The sequence below is a fragment of the Urocitellus parryii genome, chromosome 6, assembly GCF_045843805.1.
Source record: "Urocitellus parryii isolate mUroPar1 chromosome 6, mUroPar1.hap1, whole genome shotgun sequence".
NCBI lineage: Eukaryota > Metazoa > Chordata > Mammalia > Rodentia > Sciuridae > Urocitellus > Urocitellus parryii.
Genome location: NC_135536.1, coordinates 34,829,145 through 34,845,213, shown reverse-complemented (window position 1 = coordinate 34,845,213; position 16,069 = coordinate 34,829,145). Strand labels below are relative to the sequence as shown.

At 39.6% G+C, this 16,069-nt stretch overlaps 1 gene segment (V, D, J or C); it reads right to left on the bottom strand.

Moving 5' to 3' along the window:
• Positions 1 to 384: 384 nt before the first annotated feature.
• On the bottom strand, positions 385 to 915 carry LOC144255424 (T cell receptor alpha variable 8-2-like). The segment is given in 2 exon segments: positions 385 to 743; positions 870 to 915. Coding segments are annotated over 2 exon segments (405 nt in total).
• Positions 916 to 16,069: the final 15,154 nt, after the last annotated feature.

Here is a 16,069-nt window from a genome sequence, read left to right as displayed (position 1 = left end):
GTCTGTAGCCAGACACTAAATAAAGTTCCTTTGAGGCAATGCTAATCATCACAGTGGATGCTAGAGGTGACTTTTAAAAATTAAAGTGCTGCTGCCTTTTTAATTTGAGAGCCTTTATAGCTATATTCTTCAGAGAGCAGGTGTCAGGTGGGAGTTGGAGCATGAAGTTGTGGGGGAAGACAGGGGTCCCTCCTGGAGAAATTCAACACAGAACTTTTATCTGGGCCACAGCCAGTCTGAAGGCGGCAGTACACAGACATGGAGGGACATGGAGGCAAATGTTCAGGAGACAAAAAATATTCCCCAGGGCTCAGGCCACTCTGTCCTCCTGGGCTGCCCAGAAAAGGAAAACCTCTTGAAAACTCCCCAGCTTGAGCCTGTGTGTTACAGAAAGTCTCCTGTGTCAGGAGGTTTGTGCTCAGCTCCCCCTGCAGCCCCAGGCACTGTGTCACTCAAAGCACAGAAGTACTCAGCTGTGTCGCTCCAATGGGCTGAGGGCTTCCTCAGGTGGAAGGAGGTTTCATTCTTCCTAAGTTCAGCCTGGAAACCATTGATGCCTGTCACCAGGGTGGCCCCTGACACGTACTTCAGGAGTAGCTGGGGGCCTTGGCTGGGGCGTTGCTGGTACCAGAAGAGAGAGGGTGATACAGAAGATGAGTAGCTGCACCTCAACTGCAGAGGGGCTCCTTCAGAGACCAGGACGTGGCGGTCAGGCTGGGTCACTGACTGGGCTCCGCTTCCTCCTGCAACATTGATGCTGAGTCAGGAAAAGCAGCGCAGACCTGGCTGTGGAGAAGACGCGTCTCTCTCCAGTTCCAATCAAAACAGGTCACTTTGGTGGGAGGGGAGAGGGAATGGCATGTACTCACTCAGGGTGAAAACCATGGCGAGCACCGGCAGGAGCAGCAGGAGCATGGCTGGTGGGGAAAGCTACAGGGATCCGCAGGTGGGAAGGTCGCGGTGGCTGAGCCTCTGGGACACTGAGTGGAGAGGAGGCGCTGCACGAGTCCCTTGCTTGGACAAGTTTCAGGAACGGTTAGAAAGAGGCTTTCCTTTAAGCAGTGTGGATGCTCTCTGGTCCCTTGTTCTAGCGACAGGTCCCTTAACCACACATCAGTGAGGAAGCATTAGCCAGGGACAGGGAGGAGGGGCTTCTTGGATGAAGAGGATGCTCAGTGAGAACTGACGCCTCCGTGTGCAACATCGCCCTCTGGAGGCCTGAGGCGGGACTGGGATTTAGACAGTCCGTGCCTTTCCCATGTCAAGGTGTGATGTGCCAACTTCCAGGGAATGTGCGTGTCCCTTTCAGAATCTGTGATGATGTCACCTTCTGCAATACATGGTATTAATCTTAAAGTACATGAGAAATGGTAGTTATGTAACAGGACAAGATAACAACAATTTAATTGAAAAATTAGTCACAGAAGATTGTATTGTAGATCTGAATACAGATGATACTCCATAGTATTTTGCAAATTCCTCAGACAGAATGGGTAAGAATCAGTGGCCTTAGGTTGATTCAAGTCTTCATATGGCCATGTGCTGCTAGAGGTAAGCATCAGAGTGAGGAAAACAAATTATTTATTTGTTGCTAAAGCAGAAAAGCAAAATAAACAAGAGACTCATACTAAATCTCAGCCTGCATCACATGTCATTAATGAATCAATTTATCCAAACTAATAAAAGCTATAATTTTCTTTGTCAGAAAGTGTGACGACTCCTTGATTTCTGTTCAAAAACTCTAATATTTGTTAAGGCTATGAGAAAATCATTTAAGTACCACGTTTAAGAAAAGAAAGTGAGAGTCCTGCTGTCATCGTCAATGGTTGGAACAGACTGGTATACTATGCACAGTTATGGGAACATCACACTAAAAGGTAGACTAACAGAGACCAACCTACAGAGACCTTTAGGTAGAATGATAAGGGTTAGGAAGATATGGCAGAAATATCCAATTCTGGAAATAATGAAAAAGAGACCAAAAAAGGTAGCAAATACTCATGAACTCAATAAGTCAGAAGGGAGCACAACCAGCAGACCTGAAGTAAAAAAAAAAAAAAAAAAAAAAAAAAACTTTCAGAACTACAGAAGACAAAGGAGAGGTTGTCAGTGACCCTCACCTGAGCTAAGCATGCAGTGGACCCATACAGGTTGTAAACAAAAACATGCCAAACAAATGAGGGCAGTCTGCTCTGTGGCCTAATAAAAGAACTCTCCTCTGACCAACTTATTTTAACATAAATACATTGGAGCCTAAAAGTTAAATACAAAGAGAAGGAGAGAATCACCAGTGAAATGAGAATCTAACCAACAGGAATTCTTTTCCAAAGTCAGAAGAACCTCTTTCCGAACACTACACCTACCCATACCAGCCTGAAACCACTTCTCCCTTGGGTTCTAATCTGTGTCACCATCCTGCATATAGTTTCTTACATATATATATATATATATATATATATATATATATATACCAATCATATAGTCAGTTTGAAATTTTAAATGTTTCTAGAATGTGATTCTGATTACAGTTTTCTAAGTACATGTATTCATCTCTTATCTACCAGATCTATTATTATTTTTAAAGAAAAGTAATAATAGAAAATCAGTAAGTAGAAGAGGATTTGAGGAGGGAGGTTGGAAGGGAATGAAATTTTCCAAATTACATCATGTGTATGTGCAAATATGGCACAATGAATCCCATTATGAGGTATAATAATAAAGAACCAATAAAATTCTTAAGTAAGAAAAACTTTGGTGGCCAGGAGTGGACACACAGCCTTGCATTTAATTCAGTTGTTCTGTGATGTATCTAGCAAGTCCACAAGTTTCAGTAGTGGATTTCAGCATCTACACTTCTCAGAAGCATGGGTCCCAGAGGAAGAAGTTTATCCAAAGGAGACTGAAGATGTGACCAGTGATGCAGTGTGAAACATGAAGCCCAGAGCCACTGCAAGACTGCATGGGGTGAGGAAACATCAGAAACCTCCAAAAGCACAAAGGGCAGAGAGATGCCCTCTTTTCCTGCCTTGGAAGGTGCTCTATTGTACAAGGCTGGGGGGTGCAAAGGCAATGTTCAAACAGGGATATAGTACAATTGCATAGCCCCTATGAAGCAACTCAAGGGGAATGGAAAGATAAGTGTCCTTGGAAGGATTCAATCTCTCAGCAATTTATCTCAAGGAGCATAGTGTGGGGAATTTTTTTTTAATATTTATTTTTTAGTTTTCCGCGGACACAACATCTTTCTTTGTATGTGGTGCTGAGGATCGAACCCTGGCCGCACGCACACCAGACGAGCGCGCTACCGCTTGAGCCACATCCCCAGCCCCAGTGTGGGGAATTTGTTCATATGTGTAGGGTTCCTTCCTTCTTTGTTTATTCCCTGCCATTATTTCCTTTTTCCCTTACTGCTCAGACACAAACAGAAACAAAGAAACAAACAAAAGGAGAAGTCTCACCATCATCTGCCCTGACACTGAGACGAGCTGAGTTCGAAGGAGCTGGCGCAACATTAAACTAAGAAAACAGGGAAGAAACCACTCAACACATGGACATGAGTTTCTCAGATTGAGGGTGGGACTGCCCTGCAACCTTAAGGGTCAGCTTCTGTGCTGCAACTCACTGGAAAAAGAGAGCCTCACCAGAATCTATTTTTATGGGGGGAAGGATGGACACACAAAGGATTTTCCATGGAAAGTTCTTCACCAAATAAGGCAGGTGATAAGGTTTCAAAGGTAGAGTCTTGCTTCCTGATGTCTTGTGGTAAGCAGATTGATTGACATCTTGGCAAGTCACACCCATTTCAGGTGGTGTATGGGATCACAGGCAGAGCTACAGGAGAGGCACACTTGCATCACACAGCCCAATCAGCATGCAATGCCAGACTTATTCCCTCATATAGCTTCAATGTTCATAGCTCACAAACACAGCTCATGGATGGCTCACAACAGAGAAGAATTCTATCTCCCTGTTCAGATGAAGTCAGCATTTGATTACTACTCAGTGGCAGAAAATCTGTTTGATCTTTATCAAGGCAGGGAGGAACATTTTGTACATCCAGGGCATGGTGAAGCCTGGATTCCCACCTGCTTAGGAGGCTGGGGCAGCAGGATTGTCAGAGCCTATAAACTTATGGCCAGTCTAGGCAACTTAATGACCCACCCCCCCCAAAATTGGATATAACCCATATTAAAAAATCCAACATGTTTCCTTTTAAAATCATTTTAATTTGGAAGTTACATATTTAAGAAGCTAAAGAAATTTGCTTGTTGAAGTAGAGAGAGTTTTTTTTTTTCCCAATAGTTTCTATGAGATTATCATGAAATTGAGAAACCAATGAAGTATAATGTTGAAATGTTAAGTCATAACTTTTCCTGGCTCAAGGCAAAAAAAAAATGAAAAAAATCAATACATAAAATTTTTTTAAAAGAAATAAACAGATGAATCTCATTTCATGATGGCAAGATAATTATAAGAGAAATGTATCAACATCATAAAATGAAAAGCAGACAGGAGCCCACTGATAGATGAAACAGAGAAAGGAAAAGGACAGTCTAGAATGAGCCCTGTGAAGATCACAGTGGTAATGTGAGTGGAGGAGACCAGTTCCACCAGACCCTGGAGCACCTCTGGGCTGAGAGAGTAGATGTGCTGGAGGGCAGGAGGGAGGGACACAAAGGAACAGACTGAATGTGAGTGTGTGAAGGGGACTGCAGCCTCCCTCTGTGCCCTTCATCCTGCTGTGCTTGTGTGTGAGGAGCACAGTAGGTCAGTCCCACCCAGACACTCACCTCTCACTAAATTGCAATGAGCCATCTGGGAACGCTGAGGATTTTAATGTGAGTAGTTGACAGAGTTCGTCCATCTTCAAACTGGCATTAGACACAGGGAAGAAAAGGAGCAACTGAACTGACCAATGCCTGCACTTTCATTTTAATGAAAATCCTGTCCATGCATGTGCATGCCCACAGACCATCCTGCCAGCCAACCCCACTGAAAAAGGCACTTTTATGGAGCATGTGCACAAAGACATAGGGAGTCTGCACTGATACCCAGCCCTTCATTCTTTTTTTTTTTTTTATTGGTCGTTCATAACATTACATAGTTCTTAATACATCATATTACACGGTTTGATTCAAGTGGATTATGAACTCCCGCTTTTACCCCGTATACAAATTGCTGTATCACATCAGTTACCCTTCCATTGATTGACATATTGCCTTTCTAGTGTCTGATGTATTCTGCTGTCTGTCCTATTGTCTACTATCCCCCCTCCCCTCCCCTCCCCTCCCCTCCCCTTTTCTCTCTCTACCCCTTCTACTGTAAATCATGTCTTCCATTTGTATTCTCTTGACTTACCCCTCCTTACCTCTTATATGACATTTTGTATAACCCTGAGGATCGCCTTCCATTTCCATGCAATTTCCCTTCTCACTCCCTTTCCCTCCCACCTCTCATCCCTGTTTACTGTAAATATTCTTCTCAAGCTCTTCGTCCCTACCCTGTCCTTGTTTACACCCCTTATATCAAAGGAGTCATTTGGTATTTGTTTTTTAAAGATTGACTAGCTTATAGAATTTGGAGGGAAATGGATGGCATTAGAGCAGATTATGCTAAGTGAAGCTAGTCAATCTTTAAAAAACAAATACCTTCATTCTTAAAGATAAACAAAGAACAGAATAATGTTAGCCATTCCCAAGTGTACTTGGTGGGATCTCTTTCTGTATGTCTTTTATTCAGGAAAGCCCAAAATGATCATCTGATTATCAGAGGCATTTTTGCCTGGGTAAAGTAACAGACATAGTGTCATAAAATCATTCCCAAAACAAACTGAGATAATAATATACTGGTTTCCTGGTCACTGCTTGTTATGGTTTAATGTGGTGTCCCCCCAAAACTCATGTGTGAGACAATGCAAGAAAGTATGGAGGAGAAATGTTTGGGTTACAGCCTTAACCTAATTAGTGAATTAATCCCTTGATAGGGATAAATTGAGTTTTACCTGAAGTGGTATGCTGTGACTGGTGGAAGTGGGAACTTGGATGTGGATATGGGGTATATATTTTGTATCTGGAGAGCAGAGTCTCTCTCTGCTTCTGGATCCCTATGTGAGCTGCTTCCCTCTGCCTCACTGTTCTGCCATGATGTTGTGCTTCACCTGGAGCCCTGAGGAATGGAGCCAGCCTTCAATGGACTAAGACCTCTGGAACTGTGAGCCCTCAAGTAAACTTTTCCTCCATTACAATTGTTCTGGTTGGGTCCTTAAGTCACAATGGTGAAAAAGATGACTAAAACACTGCTCTTAAAAAAGTATAAGACTTATTTATTTTTATTTTTTAAGACTTAGTTTTAAATAACAATCACTTATAATTATTTAAATCATTTCTATTAACAAGTGCTTTGAGTTCAATTATTTCAATTCTTCAAGAATGAAAAGACCAGCTATAGATACCCTATTAAATAGATGATGAAAGTAAAAAAAATAGAATACAGAAATTAGAAAGTCTCTCAGCAAGTGAATGCCACCCATGTTCCGTCAAATTTCCATGTTAACAGCAGATGCTGTTGGTCTTCAGCCTAAATCCCCTGTCCCAGGTTGGTGTAAACAATACCCAGATGCTAAGAGTTCTCTCCAGCTGCCCATGCTGAAGAGATGAGCTGGGTTCAGAAGAGCTGGTTGTAACATTAAGCTAAGAAAATGGAGAAGAAATCACCCAACAAATGGACATGAGTTTCTCAGGCCGAGGGTGCGACTGTTCAGCGACCTCAAGGGTCCTCTTCCATGAGGGAAGGCAAGAGGGCAAGAGAGCGAGTGTACCTGGAACCCCTCTATTTATTAGGGAAAAGATATTCGATGGACACCCAGATAAGGCAGGAGATAATATTTCAAAAGGAGAGTTGCCCAGTCCCATTGGGTATTGCTCAAGCCCAGAGCTGAAGCACTTCCTTGCCAAGCTAAGGTAAGGGCCACTGGCTTTGGACAGCGTGTGGTGTGTGATGCCAGTCCAACACCCCTTTACTCAAGGCTGAGGAGGGGTCCTTAGCTTGTGTGCAGGGCAGCCCCCCACAATGAGTGTTGACTACTCTTGACTCACAGTTGGTCTTTACCCACAAACTGACCTCTGCCGCTAAGAGTCACCATTGCCCAAAAGTATATACCACTATTCCAAGATAAACCACTGCCAATGACTTCAGTACTTTATATTTGCACACAAAATGTTGGTAGTCTCGCCCCCTTACCTCAAGGAGGGAGGGATCAGATCTGCAGAAATATTCATGCCCCAGAGCTCCCAAAAATATCAAGCAAAAATCAAGATTAAAGTTGAACAACAACCACTCTTAACTATTCTCCATATTAACTTGCTTTCCTCAACAAATTATGAGCAAAATAATTTCAATTCATGTTCTTCTTTAAGAAACTCAACCTATGATAGCATCCTATTTCATTTAATTCTGAAAACAATTTTGAATTAAACGTAATAATATAGCAAAAGATCAGATTCCCAATTAGTAACATAATAGATGTTTAAGCCAGCCCTACCCTGGCTCTTTCCTCAGTGCCATGATGTCAGAGACATGCAAATAGGTGGAGCTGAAATTGAAGCATCTTGATTGTAGCATAACTTTCTTCCTATGTGAAATGGCCTCCAGAAGCTCCTGTATTAATGCAGTAATATTCAGAGATTAAATATTAGATTATGAGAGTTGTGACCTAACCATTCCACCCTAATTTGAAAGGACTACTGTACTGGGTGGTAACTCTGGCCAGCTGAAGCATGGCTGGAGAAGCTGAGTAAATAACTGGGGGTGTGTCCTTGGGCTTCTATCTTGTCCTCCTGGCTCCTCCCTTCTTCCCCCCACCCTCCTTCCTTGTTTCTATGAACAGAGCAACACTCTTTCACCATGCCCTTCTGCCATGATGTTCTGCCTGATCTTGGGCCCAGAGCAATGGAGTTAGCCAATCATAAACTGATCCTCTAAAACTGTGAGCCCAATAAACTTTTCCTCTTTTCCTCTCTTAAGTTGTTTTTGTTAGGTATTGAGTGGTATATATATATATAACAACTGTGTAACACACTGTTCTTCCTCACTACCTTTTAAATCTTTCTTTCATGATTTGAAATATCTGTTCAGTTTTCAATTCTTCAGATGAAGAATTCAAACCAAATCCTGATAGGGTTGCATCCATTTAGCTAATGACTATGTGAACAAAATTAAACATAAATATTAATGCCCCATTCCCAACTTTCTCTGACCTGCTAGACAATGTTAACAATGTCAAAACTAATAACTACAGCTTCAGTTTTACAATAAGTATGACTTTCAATTTTTTTCTATAATTCACCTTAATATTTATTACAAATATTTAGTTTCATCAGACCACAAACATTTTTACTGGATCTGTTTTAATTGGCAAACAAAATCCATGGAGCTCTGAAGACAGAAGGGGTAACATCCATATGATCTTCAGTGTTTCCAACTCTCCTCACCAACATTTGCTAAAACATTCAATACCAATGCCTTGTCATCTGTGACAGCTGATTCATGCAGGACTTTACTCTCCGGAATGAAGTCCCTTGTATCTGAGACTCTTTTAAATCCTTTCTCATGTATCCATTTCCAGATATGAGGATTTATTTTGTGCTCCCAGCCCTGCTGCTGTGGGGCTCTCTGTGGCTATGACTTCTACTTCCCTCCTCCCTGCACCTCACCCCAATGCACAGGCATCAAGCCTCAGGCCAAAGATTCTGAGTTCTCCTTGGCCTTTATTCAGGAAGAGCAACATGGACTCTTTCTGACATTTGATCTCTGCAACCACCTGAGCTTCTTTCTTGTTTTAAAATTCTCACACTCTCACTCTAGTCCTTCCTCCTACCCATCAAATGTCCAGGAGTGGTGTTGCAGCTAAGAGTGAAGATGAGATGGGAATTAATAACTAAAATAATTTGGGATCCAGGTGTGGTTGCACCCACCTGTAATCCCAGTAGCTGGGGAGACTGAGGCAAGAGGATTGAGAGTTCAGTGCCAGCCTCAGCAACTTTGAGGCACTAAGCAACTCAGTGAGACCCTGTCTTCTAAATAAAATACAAAGTTGGACTGGGGATGTAGCTCAGTGGTTGAGTTCCCCTGAGTTCAATTGCTGGTACCCTCCTCCAAAAATAATAATAATAATTTGGTTAAACACTTTCCCAAATTGGATTTTTCTCATGACTCCTTTCTTCCCTTTGCATTTCTGTTTGGGGATTACACTCCTAATGCAATGTTTATTACTCTTAATTCCCAGCACATTTAGAGCACAAAAGACTCTCTGCTCTGTGGTCTATGCTCTACCTCAGGCCTCCTGGGAGGTTTATGTGCAGCTGCAGGTGCCTGGGGAGCACTGTGTGCTCAATGCACAGAAATAGGTGGCTGAATCACTGAGCTGGGAGCCTCTGATGTGCAGGAAAAGATGCCGCTTGGCTGTATCAAGCTGCGCTGTGAATCTTCCTTCACCTTTTTCACCATTGGAGTATATGAACAATAGCAGCTTTGGACCTTTCCCAGAATACTGTTGATACCACATGAAGTTCCGAGAAGCACTGTCACTGTAAGTGCAGTTGAGAGAGGCCACGGCTCCCTCTGGAACACTGAGAGCTGCAGGACTTTGCTCTATGGCCTTCTGTTGGCTGTGCACCCCTGTGCAAAAAGAAAATGGTCCAGGAAGGGTGGTTGGGTAGTGGATACTCTACAGGATTTAAATTACCCTTTTATGGGCCTCCCACTCTCCCCTACTTAGAAAGTAAAACCATTCATGTTTCTTCTTATGGGCCTAGAATACACTTCAAATATTGTCCTTTATGCTCCCACAGAAATGCCCAAACTCACAGCTTGGCTGAAGACACAGGATCAGTAGTAAAACACTCAGGGATTTCATCATTCTCTTCTCTCCTGGTTCACTGAGGATCAGATGGTAAACCCTAAAGAGAAGGGAGGAAGGCTCATTTAGATGTTTCTGAGTCTTCTGCTTTAGAAAACATAAAAAGAATCTGTTCTTCCAATTAGAAAAAAAAAAGAGATTTTTTTTTTGCCATCCCTGCACACCAACAAGCCCTTCCCCCTCCCACCCACCTATCCCTTTAAACCACCCCAACACACACAGAGAAGCACCTGACAGCTTTCCTAAAGGTCCCTGAGAAGAAGACATTGCCATCTTGTGGACTCATGATAGACTCCCTTCCTAATGGTAAACAATTAACACTGAAATTCTGCCATTTGAGTTATATTAAAAATTTAAAAACATTTGTTCCAAGTCAAGGTGGGGGGACATGTATATGTGTATGTATTTTATATCCAAAGGCCATCTTTTCTGATTGAAAGTAATTATTTTAAATGGCTGCTTTCCTGCACTGAAAATCATTCCTAACAGTTCTATTATAGCAATCTGTGTGAGGGTCTTGCAATTCAAGCAGCATTCCATGTTTCCCAATTCAAATTGAGACACCCTCATACCACCCCCTAGTCTCTCATTTTTAAAGTTTCTTGTAATTTGCCAGAGTTATTTCAATACAGAATGGTTTAAAATCAGGCTTTCAGCTCTCAGCCTGGGCAACATTTTCTAACTAGGTCAGAAACTAGAGGAGCTTGGACGATTTTATACAATTAACAACAGTGACACACCTTTGTTCGAAAAGTGCTCACTTGAGTACATGCAGGAGGGATGGGGCTGCCTTTAGCACCTAAAGCTCTAAATAAAACCCAATGCTAACCATTTGTTTGTCTAATTGCTCTTATTCTCCTGTCTTCAATAAAGGCCTGATATCTAGGGGTTGACCTTTGAAAGTTCTGGATCAGATCTCTCTCCCCCTTTTGCATCTGCGTCCTAACTAACCACCCAGCCAGATCTATCAGAGGATAACTAAGCCATAAGCCCAGCTGGGTCTACAGAGAGACAAGCACATACAGCTCACATTTCTCCCTTGTTCTGCAGCCTGCTTCATGTGGTTACTGAAGCTGGTGCCTGGAAGGCAGCAAAGCAGCAGGCCCTTCTCTACTCAAGAGCCATGTAACCAGCATCCACCACGATGGCCTGGTCAGACCCTTCCCATTCCCTCCAGCTGCATATCAGAAAAAGAGGGAAGAAGCCAATATCAAGTCTTTTCCTCCAAGTGTCTGTTATACTTGACAGACATAACAATAGCACTGCTTAGTAAAGATGAAACCAATGTAGGAATGATAGAAGCACAAGATGGCATCACCTCAGACTTGAAAATGTTGGAAGATGAAACTAAGGCGTAGACATCAGATGTGGGCCTGAGGCACAATCTTTAAGAAATGCACCCCTTTTTAAAGATCTGTGCCAAAATAATATAAATGGGTTAATACATCTAAAGTGGTGGTAAACCCAAGGGCCACATCAGTGATGGCAAGATGACAGAATTCATCTAGCATCAGTGTTATCCTGGAAAAGCCTCTGGGCTTAATGATGTCTGAAAGAGATGTGAAAATACTTATGGTGCCTGCAGGTGTTATGGCAATCAGTCAAAAAGGAAAACCAGAGCATTTTCTCACATTTGCATTAAGAAATCTTTATTTTCTACAGTAGTAAATTTTGTAAATTTGTTTTGTGAACCACAAAACACTGAAACCTTTTTCCCCTCCACAGGCAATTCATAAATTAAGATAAATGCTACTATAAATGCTACTAATTCGGGGGTCTATTTGAAATATGTAAATTGCACAAGTAAAAAAAAAAGAATGAAATTAATAAACAGCCTAAGATGCCTGTGGGATATTATCACATATACCAACATAAATATTTAAGTTATGTGGAACTAAAGAGAAAAACAAAAGCCTGGTTTCTATTTATCTATGTAAATACCTTCACCAAGTTCATGATTTCTCTGTGGTTCCAAGTTACCTCCTTATGCCACTTCATTTCAGCCTTGGAAAACTTTCTTTAGAATTTCTTGTAGGAGGGCTGGGGATGTGGCTCAAGTGGTAGCATGCTCGCCTGGCATGCTTGCGGCCAGGGTTCGATCCTCAGCTCCACATACAAAGATGTTGTGTCCGCAGATGATAAAGTTTCTATTCTCCGTTCTGTGGACTGGCAGAGATGTGAAAATTGAAGTTGTTGCTGTCTATTTAAAAAATTTTAAAAAGTGTATCATATAATTTTCACTCAAAAAGTACAGAAAATTAACAGACATCTTTGATCCCAGAAATGAGAATAAATGTATTTAATTTTACTGTTTTAAACTATCTCTCTTGCTCTCTCTCTTTACCACTTTCTCCCCTAACAGGGAGAGCAAAAATAGTTACCTCTGTTCTTTATTTTCTCTTTGAAAAGTAGTAACCACTATTGGGAAGATTCCATGCATGCTTTTTAAAAATTTCATTTTTATAGTTATGTATCAATGAGCAATATACATTTTGAGGTGTCATGCAGTATGTATCAATCTGACATTTTCTGTTTGCATGCAGCATTTACATTTTGAGGTGTCATGCAGTATGTATCAATCTGACATTTTCTGTTTGCATTCAGCATTTTTAAGATTCCTCCAAGAAAATATGTGTATAATCACTTGTTGGCTTGTAATAACTGCTTATTTCCATCATATGAATAAACTACTACTCTTTAATTCCACTATCATTTATTATATTTACTGCTTTTAAGTGGCACTGCAGCAAGCAACCTTACAAATGCCTCCCATCTCACATTTTTTAATTTCTTTAATATTGAAATCAGAAATTAGAATTGTTGGGTTTTAAGATATGTTTTAAACTAGCTTAGGCACATTGTTCTCCTAAATGGTTGTATAAATTATTCTCTGTGTATTTATTTTTCTGTATCTGAAAGAGTATAAACACCATCTCTGATTAATTTTTCCACACTATGTTGTCAGCCTTTAAACATTTTGTGGATCTCAAAACATGAAATAGAATTTTCTTTTCATTTATTTCCTCAGTTGCTGTGGAGGTTGATGTTTTATGTGTTTACTGAAAATTCTTATTTCCTTTTCTTTGAATTGTCTTTTATATGATGACCTGTTTTTATTTTTTGGTTTTAAAATTTTATTTATAGTAAGTAGCTCCTGATCTAAACTTCTTGTCTAATTCTTTCTTAGTATATGTTTTATAGATCCATCATAATTTGTGTCTAGTTTTAAGCTTTTTAATGGGGCACACATGCAGATTAAAATTGTTTTATCTTCTAATAATTCTCTTGGATATTAAAATTTCTAATAATCAAATAATTTCAGTGGTTTTAAATTTATTTAGTGTTTCTATTTTTCTTGAGTTACTTTTTACAGTATATATTTTTCTATCAAATTGTTTCCTAGGAGTTTTAAAATTCACTACTGGAATTATACATAACTTTCTCTTAATAAATTTTTAATTTCTAGTTATGTCAATTTTTAATATTTCCTATTATAGTTTTTATTAATTTTTGATGGTTTCTATATCAAACTATTTAACTTCGTGGCTTAAAACCACATAATTTATTTTTTACAATTCTAAAGATCATAAATCCAAAATCAGTTTTAGTAAGCTATAATCAAGATGCCAATGGGTCTGCTTCCTTCAGAAGGTTGTAGGGAAAAAATCTTCTTTCTTGCATTTAGAGTTTTGAGGCTCTTCTCATTTCCACATCTCACCACTTTTTAAAAAGTTGTCATTCTACTGTCTTCCTCAGATAAGAGTCCCTTCCTCAAATAAGAATCTTGGGCCACAGGATAATCCAGGGTAATCTCACAATCTCAAGATTTCTAAATTAATTTTATCTACCAAGTCCCTTTAGCCATATGCTATTTTGAGTTGTGTTCCCCTATAATTCAGATGTTGAAATTTTAATATATATGACTTTGGAACATGATCTTATTTGGAAATATTGGAAAGGTCACAGATGGAGTTAGTCAAGATGAGGTCATTCTGGGATAGGATAAGTCCCTAGTCCAATATGACTGGGGTCTTTATTAAAAAAAAAAAAAGTCACTTGAAGAGACAAGGACACACACAGGTTGAAGATAATGGGAGGAGGCAAAGAGAGATAACTATCTAAAGACTAGGGAATGTTTGAGAGGGGTTGAACCAGATGTTCCCTAGAGCCTTTGGAAGGGGCATAGACCTCTGACACTGGGCCACAGGTCAAATAATAAATTTCTGCTGTTCCAAGCCATCCAGTCTGTGGTATTTTGTTATAGAAGCCCTAGAAAACTAATACTCCATGTAAGATAGTACGTTCACAGACTCTGGGGATTATGACATGAACTGCTTAGGGGCCAATATTCAGCTTACTACAAGGTTCAACTATTTTGTGTTTTCCATTATCAGTATTACTAAGTATTTTTATTTCTTCAAAAATATTCAGCATTGAATTTCCCTTTTTATTTCTTTGTTTTTATTACCTATTTGATTAATTTCTAAATTCACATTTGTTTTTATTGAAGTATAATTTAGAAATAAATTGAGTAATAAGTGAAATAAGTAGGTAATAAGTATATGGTTAGAGGAATTTTGAAAAGTGTGAACAGCCTTGAAAAACACCCCTATCAAGAAGCAAAATATTTATTTCATTCCATCAAGATCCCTTGTGCCCAAACTGAACAATCCCTAACCCACAGATGTCACCCCTGCTCTGCTTTGTTTCTTTTGGGGTTAGTTTACACATTTTAGAATGTCACAAAAATGAAACTACACAGTATACCCTTCTGTGTCCAACAGTTTTTCTAGAGGTAATGTGATTAAAGTTTATTCATGATGTTACATTTATCAGTGGTTCAGTATATTTTATAGTTGACTAATATTCCATTGAATGTATATAGCACAACATACTTAATCTCTTACTTGTGGGCTTTATCTCTACTTTATTGCTATTATGAATAAAGTTACTATGAAGATGCTTATGAAAGTCTTTTGTGGACACATGTTTGCATTTCCCTTGAGAAATGCCTAAAAGTAGAGTCTTTGGATCATGTTAGATGTATGTTTGATTTCATAATTATCTGCCCAAATCATTTCCCAACTTACAATCTAACCAGCAACGTTTGAGAATCTGGTAATTTTACATTTTTACTTTTAAAAATAATATTAGATTGGGCTGGGGATGTGGCTCAAGCAGTAGCGCGCTCGCCTGGCATGTGTGTGGCCCGGATTCGATCCTCAGCACCACATACAAACAAAGATGTTGTGTCTGCCAAAAACTAAAAAATAAACATTAAAAAATTCTCTCTCTCTCTCTCTCTCTCTCTCTCTCTCTCTCTCTCTCTCTCTCTTGCTCTCTGTTTAAAATAATGATAATAATATTAGATTCATATAGAAGCTTCAAAAACTGTGCAGAGTACACTTGCACATCCGACTTTCTTCAATGGTAATATACTACATAACCATAGTTATGCACCATTACTTTACATATCATTATCAAAACTGCAAAATTAATATCAATGTAAAAGTAGTTACTTAACTACAGATGATACACTTGCCAATTTTTATATGCACTTTTTTCCTTTGGTATATAATTCTATGAAAATCTGTCATGTGTATAGGTATGTGTAATCACCCACAATTAGGACACAGAACTGCCTATGACTCCCCAAAAGCCCTCTGTGACACTCTTCCCACCCATAACCCTTGGGAACTATTGACACTTTCCACATTCTTATAATGTTGTCATTTTCATGTAAGTGGAATATATATAATGTGACTTCTGAGATTGACTTTTGTTTTTTTCCACTCAACATAATGCTCTTGAGTTTCATCCAAGTTGTTGCAATCATAACAGTCCATTCCTTCTTATTCATGGACGTATTCCATTGTCTGGCTGCACCACAACGTAAGTATCTACTGGCCCAATGAATTATAAACCTTTTGAGATGTGTCCTATTTTAACTGTTTAAAGTTAAAATAGTTTATTTCATTGTATTATTGTTTAGTATTCCATTATAGAAATAAATCATGATTTGATTGGATTTTAACTGGTTATTGAGTTGTTTAAGGGTTTAACAGTTTGGAGTTCTTAAGAAGTCCCCAAACAAATGTCCTCATGTGGATATGTCTTGATTTCTCTTGAACAAATACATAGAAGTGGGATTTC